The 11,796-nt window shown below is 41.6% G+C and overlaps 1 protein-coding gene across 3 annotated transcripts; it reads left to right on the forward strand.

Moving 5' to 3' along the window:
* The first annotated feature begins 1,978 nt into the window (after positions 1–1,978).
* LOC147322613 (uncharacterized) lies at positions 1,979–8,171 on the forward strand. 3 transcript variants are annotated; one of them, XM_086307049.1, is made up of 16 exons: positions 1,979–2,133; positions 2,342–2,639; positions 2,861–3,013; positions 4,000–4,076; positions 4,285–4,615; positions 4,839–5,078; positions 5,236–5,359; positions 5,476–5,581; positions 5,681–5,919; positions 6,015–6,170; positions 6,268–6,527; positions 6,736–7,066; positions 7,290–7,529; positions 7,687–7,810; positions 7,927–8,029; positions 8,129–8,171. In XM_086307049.1, exons 1-11 carry the CDS (start codon positions 2,059–2,061, stop codon positions 6,407–6,409), a joined length of 1,941 nt encoding a protein of 646 aa, XP_086163175.1. In that variant the 5' UTR covers positions 1,979–2,058; the 3' UTR covers positions 6,410–6,527; positions 6,736–7,066; positions 7,290–7,529; positions 7,687–7,810; positions 7,927–8,029; positions 8,129–8,171. The 3 variants fall into 3 exon arrangements, with proteins under 3 accessions (XP_086163175.1, XP_086163176.1, XP_086163178.1); XM_086307050.1 differs by having other exon boundaries at positions 6,736–7,054; XM_086307052.1 differs by having other exon boundaries at positions 4,285–4,603; positions 8,129–8,169.
* Positions 8,172–11,796: the final 3,625 nt, after the last annotated feature.

Here is an 11,796-nt window from a genome sequence, read left to right on the forward strand (position 1 = left end):
CTGTTGTAGGACAGATCCAGTGCACGGAGTGAGGAGAGACAGCCCCGTCTGCACACGGCAGCTGCACAGAGGAAGAGGACCCATTGATAACTGATCACTTTATGCCTGTTCACTTTACTGTTTTGTTCACAATGTTTCTGATGGAGACAAAAATAACACCGAATAGTTTCATTGTTTTGTTTTATACGACAGCTACAGATGCTGGCAGCATGAAATAAATGAAAGAAATATCAATTTCCTTCAGGCTTTACTTGTCTTAATATACATTTATGCAGCCTAATGATCCACTACAGACCAAAAAAGAAAAAGTATAATGTCATTGTGTGTTAGTTACCCAGATGTTGCATGTCATCAGTGGTGAGCTCGCAGCTGCAAAGACAGAGCTCGCTGACGACTGATGGCTGCAGAGCATCCAGCAGGAGCGCCAAGTGACCGCCAACCACTTTACACCAGGAAATATCCACCGTGCGCAGATAGGACACCGCCAGGGCTGATGCATAAACACAAAGTTTTCACCATTTCAGGCTAGAGGGTGGAAGAGGTATTCAGGGAGAATGACTTGAAGGAAAACTTCTATAAATAAACAAGTGTGTGTGTGTGTGTGTGTGTGTGTGTGTGTGTGTGTGTGTGTGTGTGTGTGTGTGTGTGTGTTACCCAGAGCAGTGAAGGACTCGTTGCTCATGTAGCAGCTGTTGAATGGCAGCCTCCTCATTTGTGTCGCAGGGAGGGCGGAGACCAGCAGGTGGACCACACCTCCCACTTCCTTATTGGATGACACATCAAGCTCGGTCAGTGCAGTGAGAGAGGGCAGCACCTGGACTGAAAAACAACGAGTCACATGACTGCTGCAGCGAGCATGCGATTAGTGTCCGGCGTGTGAGATTGGTAGCAACTGACTCAGAGCCTCTAGATCATCTCGCGTGAGGCAACACAGGTGGAGGTCGAGTCTCTCCAGGTGTGTGACGTGAGCCAGGTGAAAGGTGAGGCGGCTCAGTCCACCAGCTAGAAGCAGCTTTACAGTATATTAATCAGAACAATGCTGCTCTCTAATGTATCTTGGTAAAGCGCAGAAAAATCTAATGTTTTATATGATACAGTGTGATTTCAGTAACATATCATAATGGAGGCTTCAGCAAGTACTTACGAAGGAAATCTTTCCTCTGCTCTTCAGTTAGTTCATCAAATACCTCCCAAAACATCTGTATGGTGGGGTGGCGGTCATGATATCTCCAACCATAACTTGTGTTCTGAAAACAGTGAAAATGACTGTTATAATCATAGAGTTTGTAAGGTCAGGCATACACTATGTTGCCAAAAGTATTCCCTAACCCATCCAAATCATTCAATTAATGTGTTCCAATCACTTCCATGGACACAGGTGTATTAAATCAAGCACCTAGGCATGCAGACTACTTCTACAAACATGTGTGAAAGGACGAGTCGCTCTCAGGAACTGAATGAATTCCAGCATGGTAATGTGATAGGATGCACCAGTGCAACAAGTCCAGTCATGAAATTTCCTCGCTATTAAATATTCCATAGTCAGCTGTTAGTGATATTATAACAAAGTGGAAGTAATTGGAAATGACAGCGAGTCAGCTGATGCTAAGGCTCATAGTGCACTTAAGTCACCAATATCTGCAGTCTGCTGTTGTTACAGATGTCCAAACTTCATTGGTTTCCATGGCTGAGCAGCTGCATCCCAGCCTTACACTGACAAACACAATGCAAAGCGTCAGATGGAGTGATTTAAGCATCTCAACACTGGACTCTAAAGCAGTGGAGATGTGTTTACTGGAGTGACGAATCACACTTCTCTGACTGGCAATCCAATAAATTTATCTCGCTGTCATGTGTTATTTTGCCGGGTTGTTTCCTCCCGTTGCCATGTAAACACAAAATAGTGTATATATATGAATATTTTCAAAAAATGCTCTGTGAGTTCCACATCATAACAGTTATTTACTGAGCAGCTCAGTTAGAACTTGCCACTCACACACTGAGCAGCACTCACTAACTTTCTATTTCTAAACAATTTGTTCACTTTTTATCTCAGGCATGTCTGAAAAGACATCAGATAACTTTTTCCATCGCTTTGAAGATTTGATTCAGAGAAAGCGCACAGGTGGAGATGTAAGTAACTAAACATACTCATTCTTGACTTCTCTGCTGATCAAATGTAAATGTTTCTGAGAGATGTGTTATATTTTGCTGCTTTGCACAGTGTAATTTTTGTGTAAGTCACTGTAGACAGAGCAACTGTCAGCGCTTCACCACAGAGTCCAGGATCCTGGACTTTCACAAAGCTCAGAGCAGTAAGACAAATGTGTTCTTTCAACAGGCAGACACATTGCATATCGCACAGAGACCCAGAGATTATGCTGTGCAACTCCCACCTTTACCTGAGCAATGCGCAGGCTCTCCACAGAGAGTCCAGAGAAGCTGGAACTGTTTGGATGACCCCTTTTGGAATCAGGAGGACCCTGAAAGAAGTCTGAGTAGCCTCAGCTCTGCAGACACACACACACCAAGTGATCTGAGGGCCATTCCTTTCATTGTTAGTCCTGTTGAGATGACACCGCTCACTCCAGTTCCTCCACCTCCTCGAGCAGCTTGTCCATCGCCATTGCGGTTCAAAGGTGATGCTTTTCTTTAGTGGTTACACCTGCTGTTAATCAGTTCGTTTAGATTTTAAAATTTGACACTGTAGATTATCTATTTTAATGCTAAATTACACATTCTTGCTGTCCATTCATTTTATATGCTTTTTTGAAGAAAAAAAAATCAGGAAGAAAAATGTTTATTGTTGTTTTTGTAAGATGTCAATTTGTAGTTATTTAGTTATTTTTTGTCTAAACAGACACGAAGTTCATTCGTGGAATAAGAGTCTTGACAGCAAAAGACAAATTTGGGCCTATTTTGACTCCAAAACCTCCAACAGTTCCCATACCGCAAAAACGAGGACCTCGGCCTGGGACGCTGCTGCCCCGTGCAAAAGTCGTCCCTATAGACAGTAAGTGGTTTTCCTCAGTAACTGTAGAAGATGCTGAATAATCAAACTTTAAATTAAGAGATTTTTTAAAAAGATTTTAATGAACAATTAATCACTGCATCATGCTTCGAATTAGAAGAAATGACAGTTTCTTTTTACTAACCTCGTTGATTATCAGACAAGAAAGCAGACAGTCAGTGCAGTCAGAATAATCCAAGAGAGAGCAGGGTCAAACTCCCGCCTGTAGCTACACCTGTAGAGAGCCTGTCCCACAGCTTTAGTCTGCTGTCTTCATTAGAACTTTAAAATGAATACTAGATCTACTTCTACTGAATGGAGAAAAGGTTCCTGAGAAGAGATTTAATTTTCAGTATCTAAGAAATTTGAGGCGTTTCTGAAGGTACTGTACCATGTTAGAGCATCTTAACATAGAGTCCTTGAATACTAGGCAGTTGTAGAGGATGAGTTACTCTACTTTAAATGACTCCCACCCCTTATTGGAGGATTTCAGCTTCTTCCTGTGGGACAGAGGTTTGCAGACCCTAAATGCAGGCGAAGCTTGAAGAAACAGCTTTGTCCAAGCTGCTATTTTGTTGTCGTTGTAACAAATGACACGTTTTTTTTCTATATTTTTTAAAAACTGTATTTATTTATTTACTGTACTTATTTCTCTATTTATGACAGTGCTTTTATCTCCTTTTTGCTGTTTTATATGAATTTATCAGTATAGTGTTGTCTAGTTTTAGAAGCTGTGATTAGGACGTCTATTTAAATTTGTTGATTAAAGATCATAATTAGAGATCATAACCTGCCTTTGATTTAGACATGTCTGATATTTTTGTAAACACAAAATAGTGTATATATATGAATATTTTCAAAAAATGCTCTGTGAGTTCCACATCATAACAGTTATTTACTGAGCAGCTCAGTTAGAACTTGCCACTCACACACTGAGCAGCACTCACTAACTTTCTATTTCTAAACAATTTGTTCACTTTTTATCTCAGGCATGTCTGAAAAGACATCAGATAACTTTTTCCATCGCTTTGAAGATTTGATTCAGAGAAAGCGCACAGGTGGAGATGTAAGTAACTAAACATACTCATTCTTGACTTCTCTGCTGATCAAATGTAAATGTTTCTGAGAGATGTGTTATATTTTGCTGCTTTGCACAGTGTAATTTTTGTGTAAGTCACTGTAGACAGAGCAACTGTCAGCGCTTCACCACAGAGTCCAGGATCCTGGACTTTCACAAAGCTCAGAGCAGTAAGACAAATGTGTTCTTTCAACAGGCAGACACATTGCATATCGCACAGAGACCCAGAGATTATGCTGTGCATCTCCCACCTTTACCTGAGCAATGCGCAGGCTCTCCAGAGATAGTCCAGGGAAGCTGGAACTGTTTGGATGACCCCTTTTGGAATCAGGAGGACCCTGAAAGAAGTCTGAGTAGCCTCAGCTCTGCAGACACACACACACCAAGTGATCTGAGGGCCATTCCTTTCATTGTTAGTCCTGTTGAGATGACACCGCTCACTCCAGTTCCTCCACCTCCTCGAGCAGCTTGTCCATCGCAATTGCCTGTTTTCTCTGCTAAACATTCAGGAGCAGGTCGGTTCAAAGGTGATGCTTTTCTTTAGTGGTTACACCTGCTGTTAATCAGTTCGTTTAGATTTTAAAATTTGACACTGTAGATTATCTATTTTAATGCTAAATTACACATTCTTGCTGTCCATTCATTTTATATGCTTTTTTGAAGAAAAAAAAAATCAGGAAGAAAAATGTTTATTGTTGTTTTTGTAAGATGTCAATTTGTAGTTATTTAGTTATTTTTTTGTCTAAACAGACACGAAGGTCATTCGTGGAATAAGAGTCTTGACAGCAAAAGACAAATTTGGGCCTATTTTGGAAAAACTGCAGCATTTCCAGGATGGGATTGTAACCTCACCTGGACACACAGTACCAACCAAAACATTTACTGCAGTAAAGCCTTTGACTCCAAAACCTCCAACAGTTCCCATACCGCAAAAACGAGGACCTCGGCCTGGGACGCTGCTGCGCCGTGCAAAAGTCGTCCCTATAGACGGTAAGTGGTTTTCCTCAGTAACTGTAGAAGATGCTGAATAATCAAACTTTAAATTAAGAGATTTTTTAAAAAGATTTTAATGAACAATTAATCACTGCATCATGCTTCGAATTAGAAGAAATGACAGTTTCTTTTTACTAACCTCGTTGATTATCAGACAAGAAAGCAGACAGTCAGTGCAGTCAGAATAATCCAAGAGAGAGCAGGGTCAAACTCCCGCCTGTAGCTACACCTGTAGAGAGCCTGTCCCACAGCTTTAGTCTGCTGTCTTCAGACGACTGGTAAGAAACGTAGTAAGGAGACATTAAATACTGCACAGAAACAGTGCTGCATAATGTGGCTGTGTTATTTGTGGTGTTCCTGAAGTCGTGTTCAATGTTGTGTTGTGTAAATACAGGATTAAGAAAAGACAGGGCTTACAAACTATTCAGTCTCTGGCAAAGCACCACTCGGACATCCTGAAGACTAAACTACATGAAGTGTGTCTGGTCCTCATTGAGGAGGTATTGCACACTTTATGTTTCTTATATGCGTTTCATGCAGCTAGTTTCCCTTCAAGTGCATACTACAGCCTCAACTGATGATTTTCACTCACATTTTAGGTGAAAAACCAACGCTCAGCAATAGCCTTTGAGGCCATACATGCCATCAATGAGCTCTACATTCAGCTCCAGAGAACAATGGACCCAGAAGTTGAAACAACAGGCCGAGCTCTATTGCTGAAGCTTGCAATGACCAACAACAACTTTCTTCATCAGGAGGTCAATCTGGCGCTTGATGCCATGGTGGAAAATTGCAGCCATGGACGGATTCTGAGCGCTCTGTTTAACACAGGACTGACGTAAGAGGAGAGAAGAAGCTGTAGTGATTTTATTAGAAGACATGAAAGAGAGATCATGTTCACTGAGTTGTGTGTCTAATATTGTCCTTGCTCAGCCATCGCTGTGTTGCAGTGAGGAATAGCACGGCTCAACACCTGCACCAGCTGGCTGACAAACTTGGAGCAGCCGTCACCCTGAAAACAGGAACCTTCACTGAAAGATTTCTAATTGCTGCCTCTAGAATGGCAGGGGATGCTGCACCTGAAGCCAGGTGGGTACTTTTAAATGGGTTTGAAGTGCATCAATGTTTTATTTTCTGTGAGTTTACACAATTAATGAAAATTAATGACAACTGTAATCTTCCACAGGTACCATGGGCGAACAATCATTGAGAAACTGACCCTTCACAAGGACTTTATGAATTTGTGGGTGAAGATTGTCCCTGAAAAAGACAGGCGTCCTGTGGAGAAGAGCCTGAAAAAGACAGGCGTCCTGTGGAGAAGAGCCTGAAAAAGACAGGCGTCCTGTGGAGAAGAGCCTGAAAAAGACAGGCGTCCTGCGAAGAAGAAAGAGCTTAGGGAGTTCCTGTGTGTCCAGTTGACGGACAAGGGGACGCACAGGTGGAGATGTAAGTAACTAAACATACTCATTCTTGACTTCTCTGCTGATCAAATGTAAATGTTTCTGAGAGATGTGTTATATTTTGCTGCTTTGCACAGTGTAATTTTTGTGTAAGTCACTGTAGACAGAGCAACTGTCAGCGCTTCACCACAGAGTCCAGGATCCTGGACTTTCACAAAGCTCAGAGCAGTAAGACAAATGTGTTCTTTCAACAGGCAGACACATTGCATATCGCACAGAGACCCAGAGATTATGCTGTGCAACTCCCACCTTTACCTGAGCAATGCGCAGGCTCTCCAGAGATAGTCCAGGGAAGCTGGAACTGTTTGGATGACCCCTTTTGGAATCAGGAGGACCCTGAAAGAAGTCTGAGTAGCCTCAGCTCTGCAGACACACACACACCAAGTGATCTGAGGGCCATTCCTTTCATTGTTAGTCCTGTTGAGATGACACCGCTCACTCCAGTTCCTCCACCTCCTCGAGCAGCTTGTCCATCGCAATTGCCTGTTTTCTCTGCTAAACATTCAGGAGCAGGTCGGTTCAAAGGTGATGCTTTTCTTTAGTGGTTACACCTGCTGTTAATCAGTTCGTTTAGATTTTAAAATTTGACACTGTAGATTATCTATTTTAATGCTAAATTACACATTCTTGCTGTCCATTCATTTTATATGCTTTTTTGAAGAAAAAAAAAATCAGGAAGAAAAATGTTTATTGTTGTTTTTGTAAGATGTCAATTTGTAGTTATTTAGTTATTTTTTTGTCTAAACAGACACGAAGGTCATTCGTGGAATAAGAGTCTTGACAGCAAAAGACAAATTTGGGCCTATTTTGGAAAAACTGCAGCATTTCCAGGATGGGATTGTAACCTCACCTGGACACACAGTACCAACCAAAACATTTACTGCAGTAAAGCCTTTGACTCCAAAACCTCCAACAGTTCCCATACCGCAAAAACGAGGACCTCGGCCTGGGACGCTGCTGCGCCGTGCAAAAGTCGTCCCTATAGACGGTAAGTGGTTTTCCTCAGTAACTGTAGAAGATGCTGAATAATCAAACTTTAAATTAAGAGATTTTTTAAAAAGATTTTAATGAACAATTAATCACTGCATCATGCTTCGAATTAGAAGAAATGACAGTTTCTTTTTACTAACCTCGTTGATTATCAGACAAGAAAGCAGACAGTCAGTGCAGTCAGAATAATCCAAGAGAGAGCAGGGTCAAACTCCCGCCTGTAGCTACACCTGTAGAGAGCCTGTCCCACAGCTTTAGTCTGCTGTCTTCAGACGACTGGTAAGAAACGTAGTAAGGAGACATTAAATACTGCACAGAAACAGTGCTGCATAATGTGGCTGTGTTATTTGTGGTGTTCCTGAAGTCGTGTTCAATGTTGTGTTGTGTAAATACAGGATTAAGAAAAGACAGTAGAAAACTATTCAGTCTCTGGCAAAGCACCACTCGGACATCCTGAAGACTAAACTACATGAAGTGTGTCTGGTCCTCATTGAGGAGGTATTGCACACTTTATGTTTCTTATATGCGTTTCATGCAGCTAGTTTCCCTTCAAGTGCATACTACAGCCTCAACTGATGATTTTCACTCACATTTTAGGTGAAAAACCAACGCTCAGCAATAGCCTTTGAGGCCATACATGCCATCAATGAGCTCTACATTCAGCTCCAGAGAACAATGGACCCAGAAGTTGAAACAACAGGCCGAGCTCTATTGCTGAAGCTTGCAATGACCAACAACAACTTTCTACATCAGGAGGTCAATCTGGCGCTTGATGCCATGGTGGAAAATTGCAGCCATGGACGGATTCTGAGCGCTCTGTTTAACACAGGACTGACGTAAGAGGAGAGAAGAAGCTGTAGTGATTTTATTAGAAGACATGAAAGAGAGATCATGTTCACTGAGTTGTGTGTCTAATATTGTCCTTGCTCAGCCATCGCTGTGTTGCAGTGAGGAATAGCACGGCTCAACACCTGCACCAGCTGGCTGACAAACTTGGAGCAGCCGTCACCCTGAAAACAGGAACCTTCACTGAAAGATTTCTAATTGCTGCCTCTAGAATGGCAGGGGATGCTGCACCTGAAGCCAGGTGGGTACTTTTAAATGGGTTTGAAGTGCATTAATGTTTTATTTTCTGTGAGTTTACACAATTAATGAAAATTAATGACAACTGTAATCTTCCACAGGTACCATGGGCGAACAATCATTGAGAAACTGACCCTTCACAAGGACTTTATGAATTTGTGGGTGAAGATTGTCCCTGAAAAAGACAGGCGTCCTGTGGAGAAGAGCCTGAAAAAGACAGGCGTCCTGTGGAGCGCCTGAAATTCAAAAGACATCTGTCCAAAAGTAAGAAAACGTCACACTTCAAGACTGACTGATGGCTTGGACCACTGGAACTATCATCTTCATGTTTTTTCTCTTTCCTTTCTTTCCAGACTGCCGGGATTTCTTGGACGCGTGTTTAACCAAAGTCCCGGAGACGCGGCCGACGCTGGAGGAGCTACAGCATCACACTTGGCTGAGATAAGCCTATCACACACACACACAAACACACACAATTCAGACGTTATCATTTATGTGTGATGTATGAATTACCTTTCTTTTTTTCAGGAAATAATTTTTTTTAATTGGCCCACTTTAAATTTCAGTGTTTTGGAATTCCTGTAACCCCCCCCAGCCATCCCAGGAAAGGGGATCTCTCTTTGAATGGGCTTTCCCGAGGTTTCTTCCCGTCAGTCTGGCCCCCCCAGGGGAGTTTTTCCTCGTCTTCATAGAGAGCTTGGGCTGGCTCAGGAGCTCCATCAAAACTGTCTTTATTTAATTACTCTAATGTAATCATATACTTTAAAGTAATCAAATAAAAGACAGTAAAAATCTGAAGACTTGAAGTAAACTTCCATTAAAATAAAACTTGTTTAATTCATCTTTGCTGAGGATACTGTGTTATTACTATTTCAAGGATTATGTCAGAACACCGGATACTGGTACCCATCCCTACCCATCACTAGGGAACAGAACAAACCAGACATCAATTACAACAAAAATGACACTGACCCAGCCAGCATGACTCGTCTGCCTTAAGAAATGTTTAGCAATATTACAAATTGGGTGATATGCCTTAAAGTAGCTTCTCATGTGTTCAGCATTGACCTGTATGCATTTTCCCCTTCTCAACCTCATACCAGTGATACTGAGTGGGGTGAGGGAGGAGTAGCTGTCTCTCATTTTTATAGATCCCATACTGGCCCATCAGGCCATTGATGGCAGAACTAGCTTTTCTGTTCCACTACTGGCCATGACCATTGCCTTTGAACATTGACTTGGCGTGATTTTTTTCTTCCACATCCCAAATGGTCAGCACTCTGGGCGTGGCACACGAGTGGCTGATTTAAAATGAAGCAGGTCTCTCTCTGAGAGTCATTGTGAACATTCAGAATGCTAGATCACTTTCTACATGCTCATTTTATGAAGTATTTGAGAGATTCCTTATCTATACTCTGTTTAGGGATGGGTATCGTTTAGGTTTTATCCGATACCGGTACTTTTGAAACTGTGCGGGTGCTTAAATGGTGCTCTAACCGTTGCTTCCTTCTCTCACCCCAACCGGTCGCAGCAGATGGCCCCGCCCCTCCCTGAGCCTGGTTCTGCTGGAGGTTTCTTCCTGTTAAACAGGAGTTTTTCCTTCCCACTGTTGCCAAAGTGCTGCTCATAGGGGGTCATATGATTGTTGGGTTTTTCTCTGTATCTATGAAGCGCCTTGAGGCGACTTTTGTTGTGATTTGGTGCTATATAAATAAAATTGAATTGAATTGAATTGCTTAAAGAATGGAGAACACAAACTTTGTCCAAAAACCTCTTATGTTTTTATTTTTAGCAGTCTCTTTTTTCTGCAAAATGATAACCAAGTTAGCCTTTTCTTTTGATACAACATACCTACTTTGTTTGGAACCGGTGAATAATGGAAAACATGTTTAGCTGTTTGTTTTTTTTGTAAAAAGATAACGGTGTTAGCTTTTTCTGCAGCTACAGGGCATGTATGGTATCACTCTATCAAACAAGAAGACAGTCGCATGTAACTACGACGGTGTTTGCTAGTTCACCTTACATGCATTAATGTAATAACGTGGTTAGCCTACTCAACGTAAATTACACACGAACAACATTAAGCTCCTCACGCAGAGAAGAACGGTTGCTGCTGCATCATCATCCGTCTGCTACACTGGCAGGGCTAGGGGCCAGGACTCTCCTCTTCGGGTTTTTGGGGGATGTTGCTAACTCCAGGTCCAATAACAGGCAACCCACCCGCAGCAGATGTGCTTGGTGTGAAGTCTCGCAGCAAGCTATCAAATACGATGCATTTCTCTGCTTTTAAAAAAACGCTATTGCGTTGCCAGGTGTTTCATTGGATTCGAGGTGTTACTTCCTTTGCACAGTATCACAGTATCACCTTAAAGCACTTGTTGCTGCTGAGTTTGCATATTTTGCTGTGAAGTACAGCCAGACTTTTGACCGCTTTGCCTTGGACATTTAATCTGTAGCTCTGCTCTCAAAGAACATACGTACCTGGACCCGCCTACTATCCTCGGAAACGTAAAATGATTGGCTAGAATCCAAAGTGTATGACATCTCAAGAAAAAAAAAAGCCACCCGTATCCGGTATACCCGCACCCAATGTTCCCTCTAATTTTTCATGTGTCTGAGCGAACACAGAAACTCCCTGAGCGATCCCTTGGACCACTGTGAGCAACAGCAGACGTGTGCACTGTGGTGACGCCAGCATTGAATCCATGCAAGTTACATGGTTTATTAAAATAATAAAATTACAGCATTTACATTTATGTTAGACTACTTTTAATTAACTATTTTAGCCCACTTACAATGAAAATTTAAAAAAACAAAACAAAAAAATCTTGTTCATGACCTGTGTAGCATGTTAACACTATTGGAAGTAAAAATAACTTGAACTCCAATTTTGAAAACACAAGTTTCTTTTGTTTTTTTTTCATAAAGCTCTGACTTGTATTATGAGTCTGTGGTCTGGGAGAGAGTCTGTAACTCTGTCTGCAAAATACAGTAAATAATGACCAATGTTGGGTAATTAATTATATAGTTACTTCTTCAAAAAAGTAACTGAGTTATGCAAACAACAAAGTTTTTTGCAGCTGTTTACCTAAAAATGCAGCCAAGGCGTTTTTTTAAATAAACATTTTAAATTATTTAGAGAACAATCATCAAATTGCATCAAATCTGATGCCACACAAATT

The sequence above is a fragment of the Aulonocara sp. 'chitande type north' Nkhata Bay genome, linkage group LG9 (assembly GCF_057382095.1).
Source record: "Aulonocara sp. 'chitande type north' Nkhata Bay isolate Kocher_YH1m ecotype deep benthic linkage group LG9, A_spYH_male_GT1.1, whole genome shotgun sequence".
NCBI lineage: Eukaryota > Metazoa > Chordata > Actinopteri > Cichliformes > Cichlidae > Aulonocara > Aulonocara sp. 'chitande type north' Nkhata Bay.